The sequence below is a fragment of the Boleophthalmus pectinirostris genome, unplaced genomic scaffold (genome assembly GCF_026225935.1).
Source record: "Boleophthalmus pectinirostris isolate CB_2022bp ecotype Guang Dong unplaced genomic scaffold, ASM2622593v1 HiC_scaffold_18, whole genome shotgun sequence".
Classification (NCBI taxonomy): Eukaryota; Metazoa; Chordata; class Actinopteri; order Gobiiformes; family Gobiidae; genus Boleophthalmus; species Boleophthalmus pectinirostris.
Genome location: NW_026571133.1, coordinates 34,266,094 through 34,281,046, shown reverse-complemented (window position 1 = coordinate 34,281,046; position 14,953 = coordinate 34,266,094). Strand labels below are relative to the sequence as shown.

At 38.5% G+C, this 14,953-nt stretch overlaps 1 protein-coding gene across 1 annotated transcript in view; it reads right to left on the bottom strand.

Moving 5' to 3' along the window:
• The window catches only part of lpar1 (lysophosphatidic acid receptor 1), an 84,128-nt gene that overhangs the window by 34,585 nt on the left and 34,590 nt on the right, over positions 1–14,953 (bottom strand). The window contains exon 2 of the mRNA XM_020931615.2: positions 3,917–4,671. Within this exon, the coding sequence (XP_020787274.1) occupies positions 3,917–4,655 (739 nt within the window). The 5' untranslated portion in view covers positions 4,656–4,671. The remainder of the gene's footprint in view (positions 1–3,916; positions 4,672–14,953) is intronic.

Sequence of the window (14,953 nt, the reverse complement as noted above, 5' to 3'; positions counted from 1 at the left end):
TCTAACTCTGTCACCCATTGACTTACACTGGAATATTGTGGCCCTCTCTCTTTAACTGCTGCAGTGAGCCTTGTCATTTTGGTCTTAAAATGTTCATATTAACCTGCTCTTTGTGATTCTGGTGTTTCTTTTTCTGCTGTTAAGAAAAAAAAAAAACATATTTAGTCATATCCTTACAAAGGCTAGGAGAAGAGGGTGGGAAAAATGTTTGTATTAGCAGTTTGTGAGCAGACAGCTGCATTAAACAGAAAAAGAGTGAATCACAATCTGATAATATGACCAAAATTGCAATTGCATTACATTTTTACCAGCCCTACCTGCGCTAGTCTGACTCCCACCCGTCCACTTGACACATGCACATACTTTTACAGTTGTTTCTATTCATTAACAATGTAGGCTCCAAGTGTCTGCTGCTTTCTGTTAAGCACGGAGCAAAGACAACAGAGTCAGTGGGATGAGATAACAGTGCACATAGGAGACTGATCACATGCAATCCCCTGGTATGTTTTGTCTAGGGCTGATACATCCTGCTTTCAGGCACTACCCAAGTTACTTTCCCACACTTAATACTTTGTTAGGGCGTGACTGAAGTGTACTTGAAGAACTGAGCGGTGGAAGAAGTACTCGATTTTGTTGCTTAAGTAGAACTACAGATCCCAGAGCTAAAAAATACTCAAGTAAAAGTATCATATGAAAAAAAGTATTAGAGTACCTGTTCAAAAATGTACTTAAAGACTAAAAAGTCCAAAGTATTTCGTGCATATTTTGAGGTATAGTAAAGCTTCAAATGTACTGTTTGTGATAAAGATTTGGTCTGAATTTTGAAACTCCAAATGTGTTAAAAATAAATCCTCAGTCTTTTCAGTAGTCCTCAAATACTAATAAAAATACTTCAGTTCGGTTAAAAAAGTAGTGAAGAAGAAAGTATCAATACAGGCACTCAAATGTTGTGAAGTAGGTTTTAAAATGTGCATAAGTAAAGTACAAATACCTACATTTTTTGCTTAAATACAGTACATTGCTATTTTACTTTACATTCCACCACTGGTCGATACTAAAGCCTATAGAGTGTAATATATTGCATGAGAGGAGGGGAGTTTGAGGAACATAACTGTGGAAAACACATCAACACTGAAGCCTGAGTCGTAAAACTGTCAGATAGTGCAGAGCTATTTGGAATTATGTTAAGAGAATTACTTAATATGAGTTAAGACAAAAACTGTAAGTTGGAGTTACAGTATTAAAAGGTATTGCTTGGGCTTAGTGACAGGAGGATATAATTTGGTCAAGAATTATAACCTAAGTGTTTTTTTCATATAAATACCTGGAAGTGTATTTGAATAGCACAAAAATATTGAAATAATAGCTAAAAACTATCTAAAAATTAAATAAAAATAAAGATTTATCAGTTATGACTTCATTCAATGTGACATTTTGGTAACACTTACAATTAATACATTTTAAGTAGCCTTGGAAAAGCATAGATTTAACTCATAATGAACTAATTAAAGATACACTGTGTAACTTTTCTAGTAAAGGGTCTGCAACTTGCTTGACTTGATGTAGATGTTATTGTTTTTTTCCTGAAACTTTCTACAGTATGGCATTTCATTTAACTATCTCCATGGAGGCCACATCACCAGGCCAAATTACAGCTCAGATCTGTGGAGAAGCGCCCGCTCACAGTAATAATGCATGTTTTTGCGGTAGTTTTGGGAATTAAAAGCACTTGTAATGGAATAAATACAAGTTATAGTTGTTTGATACCATACTATGGAACGTCCCACGCAATAACATCACCATGGAGACAAGCAGATCCTCCACCAAACCCTCAACAGAAAAGTTACACACCTTTTTTGTCTGAAAAACTCAAAAGAAGCAAATTGTGTTAAGTTATGAAGAGTAGGGGTGGGATTAAATACATTTTCTCCTTCCCACTCCTTTTTGGACTAAATAATAATAATAATGATAGTAAAAAAATGTTTGTTATTTGCATTTCTATTATGATTTCACTTATGTTATATGTTCCACTGTATATAAATGTTAATCTTAACTTGCCCAAAATAAATGCATAAAATAAAATTTAAAAAAATATATAAAAGTTATTAAGTGGTATCAAAAAATAACCCAAAAAACAGTGGGTCATGAATTAGGGCAATTTTAGGATAAATTTATGAGATGCCATAGTCTAAAACTTAGAAGAAAATAAAAAAAATAAAAAATCTTAAATAAAAAAAAAAAAAATCTATGAATACAATTGTGAAGCTATCTTTCTGTTAAATGTTTTGGTTTGTGCAGGAGACATCTAGGCATCTCTGTAAGGAACCCTATCAGTGTGAGGGGAAACCAGTGGTTAGAATGACTGACCACTCAAGTCCCACCAGTCAACAGCACCATTGTTTGTGGAGGACCTCATCTTGTTCCACTTTCTGCCCACACAGGACCAACGTTTAGCCTGCCAATGGTTGATAAGAAGATCCTTGTGATACTGCAATATTATATAGTACATGTACACCAACTCAATGGGCAAAGGTTGGACTGATCTCCTTAGAAGTAATCAAAAGAGCCATTTCGAAGAAGTAAAGTTAGAATCAGTAACAAGAGGCTAGTGTTAAGCTTGTGTGGAATAGTGTATATCTTGGTATTTCCGTTTTTGGTTTGTGTGTTGACATATAAGAGAGCGAAAATGGCTTTTGATGATGTAACAGTGGGTACGTTTACATGGCCCACAAAATCAGATAACTAGAATACTCACATAACCCAATAATTTAATCTGATTACTGCAGTGTTTACATGTCTAGGTGAAATCTGATCATCAAAAATGCCTGATGACATATGTCCATTCATCAATGAAGCAACTGTTGCAGTACAATTAAATTTTTTTTTTTTTTTTGAGAGTGAAATATTTTTTTAAGTGGCGTTGTCCAACTTTTAACAATTGCAAGATCAGAAGCAGTAAACCAGTAGACATTGCAACAATTTAGGAAGAATTTAGAGGGCGTCTTATAGTCCAAAAGATGGTAAAAGGTCCTAATATTACACAAATTGACTCTTTTGAGCTTGTTTGAATGTTGTTAGCTCCTCAAAAACATACTCAGAGTTGTGTTTTGTTTCAATCACACATTTTTCAGTAACCCTTTATTAGTCTAGCCTGATTCATCAGCTGGTTTCACTTTGTGGAAACTGTCTGACCGCGCAGCATTAGGATTTGTTCGCTCGACAGTAGGCGGGTACTTTTTGTCATTTAACCAATTGCTGCTGTTTGGTCATGACATGTGCCAAATCCTGTAGGAAGAAGAGCAATAAAGTCTTCCCCCTTGATAAAATTCACCAAACATTCCCTTTGTTCTGGCTTTAAATCCTCGATCTCGGGAATCGTTGTCAACACAGAATGTATGTCTTCGTCTACATCCATCTCGACCGCTTTGTTTACTGTTGTGCTGTACCACAAAAGGGACCCAGACAGGCACTTGAGTTTGACATCATGGCTTCACAGCTCTCCTGGCCAGTGCATGGTGTACAACTTCCGGGGTTTTTGCAAACCGTCTAGTATATTTCGATTCCTGACCTAGTCACTGAAATGAAATTGAGCGGAGGCACTAGGTGGCGCCAGCCTGACTATTATTAGTCTGCCTACGTCTCCAAATCTCAAATTGCTCTGTCATAAGGTGGTAGTTTTCGAGTAAACAGCTATCTTTTTTTATCTTTATTTAGTAGATATAGGCAATTCCAGGGCTGAAATTATCCAAATGATGCTAGTGAAGGTGTATGGACACAGTAGAGTACTTCCTGTATTACCACATTATAGAGTGTTTTCATTCTGAGAGAAGAACTCAACATGTTTGAATGAAAAAAGAAAAAAAAAATACTGTAAATTAACTTAAAACTTGAGTGTGCTTGTATTTTTGTTTCTTACCTAACACAATGGCCACAGTTTTCAGCAGAGACATCATCGTATCCCTGTTCCTCCTCGGTCCGGAGCTGTGCCTCGACATCCTCATGGTCCTCTGGCGCACATAAACGAAGATGTGTGCGTACAGCGTTACCATGACAACAAAGGTCACCAGGTTGAACACCGCCCAAAACACCAGGTAGGAGTTGCTGTACAGGGGCGCCATATTGGAACACGACTTTAAGCTACAGATACAATTCCAACCCACACTCGGAATGGCGCCCATGACGATCGACATTGTCCAAATAATCACGATGACAACCACCACTCGCCGATTGCTCATGCGCGTGTGTAGCTGCATCCGGAATACAGTGATGTGGCGTTCGATGGCGATGGCTAGCAGGTTAGCGACGGAAGCAGTCAAGCTAGTATCGATCAAACCTTGCCGTAGCAGCCACGTCGAAACTGTTAGCCTCCTCGTGTTAGGTCCCGTGTTGAACATCAAGTAGAAGTAAGCCAGCCCGGCGAAGAAGTCGGCAGCAGCTAGGTTAGCCATCAGGTAGTATATGGGGAAGTGGAAACGCCGGTTGACGTAGATGGCGATCATGACGAGGAGGTTGGCGAGCATGATGAAGATGCACACGGTGATACCCAGGCCCATCACCAGGCGGCTCACGGCGTTCCAGTCCGTAGCCAGGGTTTTGCCGCTGCGGTTGTAGAAGAAGGCGATGGTCTCGTTGTAGTAGCACTGGTCCTCGTCCATGGTGCCGACTTGAGTTCTGAGTGAAACAGAACAAATAATAAGTTAATTTTGTATAATATTATGGTTAGATATTAGAAAGAAATAAAAGTTAGATTGTTTTTTAGAGTAAAAATGGTCACAGCAGCTGTCATTTGTTTCAGATAGACAAGGCAGGTGAAGTGTCTTGACTTTGTCTTACAATAATGCTGGTGGTGGGGATTGAACCACCACCCTGCAGGTTAGAAAAAACACATTTCTATCAACTATACAACTTTTCTGAACCTGTGATTGTGTAATATAACGTTGAAGTTCAACAGTAAATACAGTTTATTATGTTGTTACATGCAAATTGAGTAAAGCCTGCCAACTATCCTGAAGATTTATGGGCTAATTAAGAACTTAAATGGTGGCCGACAGATAGTATCACTGAATGAGCTACAGTATTTAAAAATGCTAATGACTCCAGATTACGTCAGAAAATATTTTTGGGTGTCAATGTCAGTTTTCTTATTTTAGAACAATTTGTGGATTGTTAAAATCATGATCATATTAAAGATACACTGCAAATTTCTCTGATCTGACCAAGATTTTAAAACTTATATCGTGTTACTCAACTTGTTTTCAGATTTATTATCTACTAAATACTTCTGAGCAGGGCTGGGTATCATTAAGACGTTGCCAATACGATACACAGGCCATGATACGATACATATCTCAATACAGTGTGCTTTTGATTCGATATATTTCAAATCGATTCGATACGGTTCAATAAAAAATAATGGCTGGGATCCTAAAAGTTTTTGTTAAACCACTTCTTGTGCAAAGTTCTTATGAAACACACCCAATCCTCAAAACAGTGAATATGTCAAATGTGTTGCATAAACCAGTTTCCTTTCACTAAACAAGCAACAAAACTGTAGCGCTGTAACAAAAGAATTTAGTAAAATATAACAAAAAATACTCTTATATATCAATACATCAGCCCATGATATTGATACTGTATCATCACATTAAATGATACAATATATTGATATTTTGATAATTTTGCACACCGCTAGTTCTGAGACTGCTTAATTCTACTCTGGAGGTAGTTTATTTTAAGATAACTTGTCAAGTAAAATTAGCTTGCTGCATGGACACATAATTTGACTACTTTTAAGTCACTTTCTGATAGATTTAAGAGTTTATATCTTAGATTTTGGCTCAATTTGGGTTTTGGAACATCCATTACACAATAGTTATGAAATCTTACTGATTTCTTGGAGGCAGTCACAGACCAGGAACTGTGAAAGGCCAGCTATTGCTCATCCCATCTCAGGAAGGGAGGGGGAGACAGGCGTGCACCCTGTGGCATAAGTGTACAGCCCTGCAGCCACACAACCTGTTTAACGGTCTGATAGCGGTAGGAATAAACTTTTATTCATCATGGCGATACAGTTCAGTCTTATGTGCTGGACCCGAAATCAGACGAGGATTTTGAGGTGCATGAAGCGCAAGCACCGTATCGACATCAGCTGAACATTACGGATAAAGTATTAATAAACGCTAGTAGATAAACTTATAATATCGTGTACACTGCAGTGTAGAACAATACACTGAGGGGGACGGGAAGGGGGCGGGTGCCAAGCGCTTTCTGCTACGTCAAACGCGTCATAGGTGCCAGTTCGTTGTCACCTGGGAGGGTGGCAGAAATACGCTGCAATTCGTTAAAAAAAAAACACAGAATCAATCTAAAAACCACTTTGGCAACATATACAAGGCCCACACATCACTCTTAGAAAGTAGAAAGCTCTGAAAAGTTGATTTTGCATGAGATGGGCCCTTTAAGTACTTTGGAACCTTCTCCATAGGGATAGAAAAGTTTCATGTGTTACTGTTGAAGATTAGAGCAAAGTGAACAACATTTCCAAATAAACAAGCAGGAGAAGGCCCTCATCCAGGATAAATAAGACTCAAGCCTGCTCAGGGTAAGGGTGAATATTTTTCTTCGTTTTTCAGGGCAAAAACCACAACCAAAATAATTAAAATGGCTAAAATATTACATAATGTGGCTTTAAGTTTATTTATCAGCATACGATTTAATACTAGATGGAACCAGACTTTTGAAACGCAACTAAATAAAACCCCCTTTGATTTCCCTTGATTAATGATCATCTGTGTATTTAAAAAGTGACGACAATGAAACGGGACCAGTTGTTTCGTTACTTCAAAGACTCTACGCGGTATCACTCAGCACAAAACTATATTGTCTTTCATGCTCCGACATATGCTAGTATTTGTGCGTGTACAGCTGCGGCGCACATCCACATAGCCCTGAGCGAATAAAGGCTAGTGTGATATGAAACTAAGCATGTTTGTACCATCTGGTCAGACTTTATGACCTGTCCCAATCTGAAAACTGCACCAGCGGGAGAAAAGGTACACTTAGCAAACCACCCCAGACTAGAGCGGTTGCCGTATTTAAAGCTGTGCACACTCCCAAACACTTCAAAACAATGCACACAGGAACACGTGAAATGGCTCTAGACGTAAATGTATTGACGGGTCTGTCTCGCCCATACCAGACCGGAAACAGGGCCCGGGGCAGTAGTGTGGGATAAACAAAGGCTAAAAGGGAAGACGCCAAAAAGAGGGGCTAATATGGAGAAGAAAGGGGCGTTAGAGTTCTGGGTCAAAGATCAATGGTCTTTTGGGCATGGCTTCTCCTTTGATTTCGCTAGCAGTCAGGTCATTCATATCCTCAATGGCGGTTCAGATCCTCATGCAAAGGGAGCAGTCCAAGCACCTGTTTTTAAGAAAGAATAGATGGCGGACTGGGGATCAAAAGGAAGATTCTGGCAAAAACAGATTTGAAATTTGGAACTTTTTGGAAATAAATATGACAAAACATGAGTACCGCAATTATTTTGTGGAATAATTTAAGCTTACCATTCCAACATTTTCAGAAAATCATATTAATTTGTAATAGTTTTGTTCCTCCGCTGTTTTTATTAAAAGTCCTTTATTACACAAAATTAACTCTTGTGAGCTTTATGCCATGTTAGAATGCTGTTAAAAACATGCCTGGAGTTGTGTTTTGTTTCATTCACACATGTTTGAGTAACTCTTTAGTATTAGTCTGTCTACATTTCCAAAGCTTAAAATGCTCTGTTCCACCTTCTGATGTCATGAAAGAGGTAGTTTTCCAGTTAACAACTACTGTTTACATTTTGTTCAGTCGAGATGGCCAATTCCAATTATTCTAGTACAGAGGTGGGCAAACTACAGCCTGGGGGCCATATACGGCCCTTTAATCTTCTTAATCCGGCCCGCCGACCTTCAAGAACAATAATAATAATAATAATTTTCAGTGTTTTTCAAAGTCATTTCAATAAACAGTAAATACCATGGAACTTGAAAGACAGATATTTTGTTGTAGAGCTTTGTAATGATTTTCAATTATGGGATATTTTAATAACATGGGACATAGTTTCTACATATCCCATGTTATTTTGTTCTCTTATGAGGTGGATTACCAAAAAACTCGATCCATCTGCTCTTGGTTCGGCCCTTCCGTCAAATTTTAGAACCCTTTGTGGCCCTCGAGTCAAAACGTTTGCCCACCCCTGGTCTAGTATGTATTCTGGTTTTGTTTCTAGTATGATTCTAGGTGTATGGAGTTTAAAAACACAGCGGAGCCCCTCCTGTATTGCCACATGACATCACAAGTTGGAGCGTTTTCAGGTAAGGGAAGAACTCAGCTTAAACATGCAGGGTTTGTGTGTTAAACATGTGAATGAAACAAAACACAACTCCAGATATGTTTGTGATGAGGAAACAACATTATAACAGAGATCAGAAGATAGCGTAATACGGGCCCTTAAATTAATGGACAAATTGTTCTTTTTTGAGTCATTAAAAGTTTATTTTTGTAATATTTCAGTATAGGCCTTATCACTACCTTTCATTACCCGCAAATGTTACGCCCTTTTGATACTCAGCCCTAACCATGATCTTGGAAGCGTCGTCCAAACTTTTATTTCAAACAATAATGTGAAAAATTAGGGATCCTCCTGGGAAGTCTGTCAGTGCAAGTCAGAGTTCAAAGCGAAAAAGACTTTGCCAAAGAACATTAGCTCCATCCCAGCTGCAGGAAGCGCTGGGGTCAGGCTCAGCTCGGGAATACAGGATAAATAAGACATGTTGCATAATGTAGAGGAATCAGGACAGTAATAGTAGAAGAGGTCGATTCTTTTAGCAGAGGTCAAAGCAATTCTTACAATATGTACTATTTTATCTTTTTTACTCATTTCTATATATTTAGCAACATTTTGTAATCAACAAAGCAATGCAATGATTTGAGGGGTCAAGACTGAAATTTGAGTTGCACAAAAAGGTGATAACAAGATACTAACCAATACTAACACTAATATTGAAACTTATTCGAACAGATTCCAAAACTGTTGTATGCCTCTATTAAAGGTCCTATATTTCACACACACAAACACGCACGCACACACACTCACACAAAACACGTTACTATGGTTGGGTTTTGTGTTCTGTTTCATTCACACATGTTTGAGTATTGTTTATTATTACTCTGTCTACATCTACAAAGCTCAAACTACTGTTACACCTCTTGATGTTAGAAGCAGAAGTTTTCAAGTGAACAGCAAACTTTTAGTTCAGTAGAGATGGGCAAATCAAGTTCTGAAATCTTCTAACTGATTCTAGTCATAGTATATGAAGTTCGAAAATGCAGATAAAGATGTGTGAATGAAACAAAACACCACTCCTGGTATGTTTTGATGAGGAAGTTATATTATAACATAGATCTGAAAATAGTGTAATATTAGCCAGGCTGGCGCCACCTAGTGCCTTCGCTCAATTTCATTTCTCTCCAGCGACTAGGTCAGGAATGGGAATACACTAGACGGTTCGCAAAAACCCTGGAAGTGCTAGTTAGGGCACCAGCCAATCAGTGAAGAGCCATACATTCTGTGTTGGCAACGATTCACGAGATCAAGGATTTAAAGCCAGAATAAAGAGAATGTTTGGTGAATTTTATCAAGGGGAAAGACGTTATTGCCCTTCTTCCTACAGGATTTGGGAAAAGCTTAATATATCGGTTAGCCCCATTAGAGGGCATTACATACATCATGACCAAATAGCAGAGATTAGTTAAATGATAAAAAGTACCTGCATACTGTTGGGTGAACAAATTCTAATGCTGCAAGTTCAGACGGTTTCTACAAAGTGAAACCGGTTGATGAATCAGGCTAGTGTAATATGGGCCCTTTAAGAAAGATGTGTAAATAGTTGTGCTGTCCTTAACTGCTCTTTCATTTTCAACCAGAGCAGAAACACAATAGCTATAATCAAATTTGTAAACACTGGATAACACTCACTGTCCATTTTCTGCACACTCTGGTGTATGAGCGCGAGTGTGAGTGGGTGAGTGCTTGATATAAAGTGCTCTGAATGCCTTGAATGTAGAATAGCAGTAGATAAATGTGACCATTTACCATTTCTTCAAAAGCAGTATATTTAGAACAGAATTGTTTAATGAGGATTCAGTTTGTTTTACATTTGTTTGCATTGGACATAATTTGGTGCGTAGTGGAGAATCTCATTTATATTATGAATGTCCTATATAAATCTAACTTGCAAAACACCAGCAACAGGACCAGTAAATTATCTTGAGCAAGTGTGATGAGGTCAGAATAATTCTTTAATGGCATAACTTACTTTTAAAGCTCCCAAAATACACCGAAAAGCATACATTCTTAAGGAGCACTCACACTAGGATTTTAAAACCATGCCGTTCACAAACACTATTGCAGTTGGTTTCTTTGGACTGCACTCACACCTGCACAACCGAACCAGACCATGGTCGATGACGTCATCACACAGCGCTGTTTGTTTACGTGTCATTCAGCAGAGCGATGACTTTAGCAGAGAAATAAGTCCAGCAGAAGAAATATCTCTCAAATAGTGAGCCAGATATGTGTCCTGCTGTGATACGTGCTCCAGTACACAGTATGGCTGCCAAACTTTTGTCTCTGTACACACTCCTCATTGAAGGTATGCACGGACTTGCAGTGTTTTGGACCACAGTTTATTCACTGTTTTCCTTGAATGAGTAAGATCAGCACCCCTGAGAGGGCTAAAATACTGAAGTTGTGCGTGTGTGTGTGTGTGTGTACATGAGCAACCGTGCCTTGCTTTGGCCCACCTCCTCCAACCAGGACATAATCTGAACCATACCGCGCTTTAGGGACTATCCCTGCCTGGATTAGATTGAGCTACCACTGACCGCTCTCCATAGACCTAACCTGTAACATAGCCTGGTGGAGTCATGGAGATAGTTGAGTTTAAAGCCGTAAAGTCGGGTAGTGAACTAAAACCATAAAAGCCAGCAAGGAAAAACTATCTCTATGGAAAAGGTGGTGGACCTTACCTTCCATTACAACAGTTAGTACATCTTTTGGTGTTTTGGTGAAATAAGCAGAGGTTTATTATATATCATGATTGTCAAAATCTGTTTCAATTTCTTCTAAAATGCAGTACTTCTTCCAGTGTGATGTTTCCAGGCCATTACTAGAGAGTAGAGGAAGTGTCACGGGCCTCACACAACACATTCTTGACACTTTGTTCACCACATCGGAGCCAGCACAGGGGAAAGCGTGCCATTCTACGCAAGAAGTCAAGGGTGTGACTTCACTGGGGAAAGATTGGACACAAAAACTGGGGATTTCTACTTCTTTTCCACACCTGGGCGTTGTGAAGAAGAGTTGGACTGACTGAGCTGTAAAACATTTTTGGAGTTTATGCGTCCAAAGTGTTAAAGGGTCCAGATTACTGTATTTTCTGATCTGTTATAATGTTGTTTCCTCATCACAAACATACCTGGAGCTATGTTTAGTTTTGTTTCATTCGCACATGTTTAACCCTGTATATTTAGGCTGACTTCTTCTCTCAAACTAAAACACTTCACTCCACCTTATGATGTCATGGGGTAACACAGGACATGCTCTTCTGGCTCTACTATATTTTTAAAGTCCATACACCTTCACAAGAGTAATGTGGATCATCTCAGCCCTTGAAATTGTCAATCTCGTCTGAACTAAATGTAAATGGTAGCTGTTAATTTGCAAACTACCGCTTCATGACATCACGACATGGCAAAAATTGAAATCTAGCCAATTTAAGATTAGTTGAATTAAGAAAGTTTCATCATGATTTCAATAAATTTCACTTAACAAGTAATTATCTACCAATGGAACTGGACTTTTTGTATCTAAATATGAAAATACATCCTGCTGCAATTAAGATAAGAAAACAAATAAGATCAAATAAAATAAGAAACAAAATCTAATGCTGTTCGAATTAAGAAAAACACACCTAATGCACTGGTAGATAATTTTACTTGTCAAGCTAAAACTACTCAAATAAAGTCAAATGTTCTTAACTTCAGTCTTAAGTCTTTAACTTACTTAGATATTTTGATTTTTGCATTGAAGGTGGAACAGAGCATTTTGAGCTTATGAGATGTAGCCAGACTAATAATAAAGGATTACTCAAACATGTGTGAATGAAACAAAACACAACTCCAGGTCTGCTTTTGATCAGGTAACAACATTCTAACGCGACTTACAGTAAAGCTCACAAGAGTCAGTTTTGCGTAATACAGGACCTTTACGTGTGGAACAAAATGCCCACTGTTAGTCACCGCCAGTGAGAAGCGTGTGATACAGTTAGCTGGTGTGAAAGGGGCAAACTAAAGGGTGTGTATTTTTCTAATGGGCTCTGGGAGGACCACCCTGCAGTCTGCATGAATGAGGTCACATAGGCAAACACCAACACCACGGAGGCATCCAAATGTACACATAACACACGCTTAATTAACGCGGACGATGTGCAATTAGGATGAGCGCGCACTGGGAATGTTGGGGTCTGGGTCTGTGTGTTATTTAGAACAGAATGAAAGCTATATTCGTTCATGGTTTGAAGGTGCGTCGTAACTTTTCTTGTGGAGGGTCCGTCAAAAGCTTTTCTCCGTGGAAATGTTGTTGCTTTGTCTGGAATGTTTCACAGTACGGAATTAAACCTTTATATCTATCTTTCTATCTTCATGGAGACCAAACCAGACCAAGTTACAGGTCAGATCCATGGAGAGCCAGAATGTCGTTTTTTCTAGGTATTTTGAGCTATAAAACCATCTAAAATTGAATAAATGTAAGGTAGAGCTGTTTAATATCATACTGTGGAACATTTCAGGCAGAGCAATATCCATAGAAACAAGCAGGTGACGGACCCCCACCTTTTAAAGAGTCCATATTTTGTTATTTTCTGATCTATGTTATAATGTTCTTTCCTCATCACAAACATACCTGGAGTTGTGTTTTGTTTCATTCACCCAGGTTTAACACACAAACCCTGCATATTTAGACTGAGTTCTTCTCTCAAACAAAAAACACTCTGTTGCACCTTGTGATGTCATGTAACACAAGTGCTCCACTGTGTCTTTAAACTCCATACATGTCCACTATAATCAATTATTTCAGCCCTGGAATTGCCAGTCTCTACTGAACAAAAGGTAGCTGTTAACTTGAAAATTATCTCTTCACGACATCAGAAGGTGGAACAGAGCGTTTTGAGCTTTAGAGATGTAGACAGACTCATAGCAAAGGATTGATAATCGTTTTAGTATTGATTAGTATCTGATTTTCAGTACTAGTCAACCGTAGTCTTTATAGAGTGATAGAGGTGCAAATGCAAGGAGCAGCAACTTAAAAAAAACAAAACAAAAAACAACATATCAACACTCAAGATGGCACATTTACGAAACACATTTTTCAGCAATATCCTTCATCAGATCTGTTGTTTTCTGTTTTGCTTTATTTTGACTACAATAACTCAGAAAAGATTTGGTCTTCGGCCATCTGAGTGTGCTGTGTATTCTTGTTTGATTGTTAAATATTGAACATGTCAGCTGCCTCCACCTAGAATATGTGTTTTTCTGGCTCTTCGGTACATATATTTTCATTGTGTTAACCTGCTCAAACTCATCAATTACTGAATTAGCTTAATTTAACTCCCATAGCACGCGTATACACTGAGAAATTATTCAAAAATATGACGAGTGCCAAAAATACAAACCTCCAACCACAACCAGTCACACAGACAAACTATTCAGGAGGGCTAAGAGGTGGTTGAAGGGTCTTGCCCAGAGACACAAGACCATGTGCAATGCCAGAAGTTAGGATTGAACTGCCAGCTTGTGGTGAAAGGTTCTGATGTATTTAAAGCTACGATGTGTAACTTTTCAGCTAGTAGAATGTCAGGGATATTTTATTGCTTTGTCTGGAATGTTACCCAGTATGGCTTTAGTTTGATCTGTCTCCAAGGAGTTGACATTTATTAAATTAGCGTGAAGACTTGAACCAGCTTGCAGTATAAATTCATCTGTTTCTATGTATTTTTAAGCATTAAAAACACCTAAAAAGTGCAAGGTAAATAATGTCATACCGTGAAACATTCCAGGAAAAGCAAACTTAACATCGTCAGCCATAAAAATTACATAGTGCACCTTTTCAGCAAGTTTCAGCTATTGCTTTATCTGGAATGTTTCACAGTATGGTATTAAACATGTCTATCTTCATGGAGACCAAACCAGGCCAAGTTACAGGTCAGATCTGTGTAGAGGCGACCCCATTCACTGTTAGAATGTCTGTTTTTCCAAGTATGTTTGATCAATAAAACCACCTGTAATTGAATAAATGTAAAGTCGAGCTGTTTAATGTCATACTGTGGAACATTCCAAGCAGAGCAATGCCATATCCATAGAAACAAGCAAGTGATGGAGCCCCAACCAAGAAGTTACACAATGCATCATTAAGAAGTGTTAACATCAGGACTTCCACTTATGGCTAAAACTTAAGGAACCTAGACTTTTAAGGGTACTTAGAGACTGTAGTGGCTGCAGGAATTAGTCTTATCCCAGCAGTGGGTTCGGAGTGTTATTCTTACACTAAAGTAGCGTTTAGTCTGTGCTGAGTGAACATTTGTTATTTTGTCAAGTGTCAGACTGCTCCCTGGTTTGAGAGGTTGCACAGCTGTGAAGTCCACTCCAACGAAGAGTGACCTCAGTGTTACGGTTCTGGAGATGCATTTGAGTATGTCATGCACTCTTATGTTGGATTAAGTGCCAAATGTACTCTATGTAATGTTTTCCCATGATTATTTACATTATAGATTCGTACTGAAGGCATCAAATCTCTGGCTATGGCTAAACTGCATTGAAAAAGATGTGTCTAAACCTTTGACTGATAGTGGAT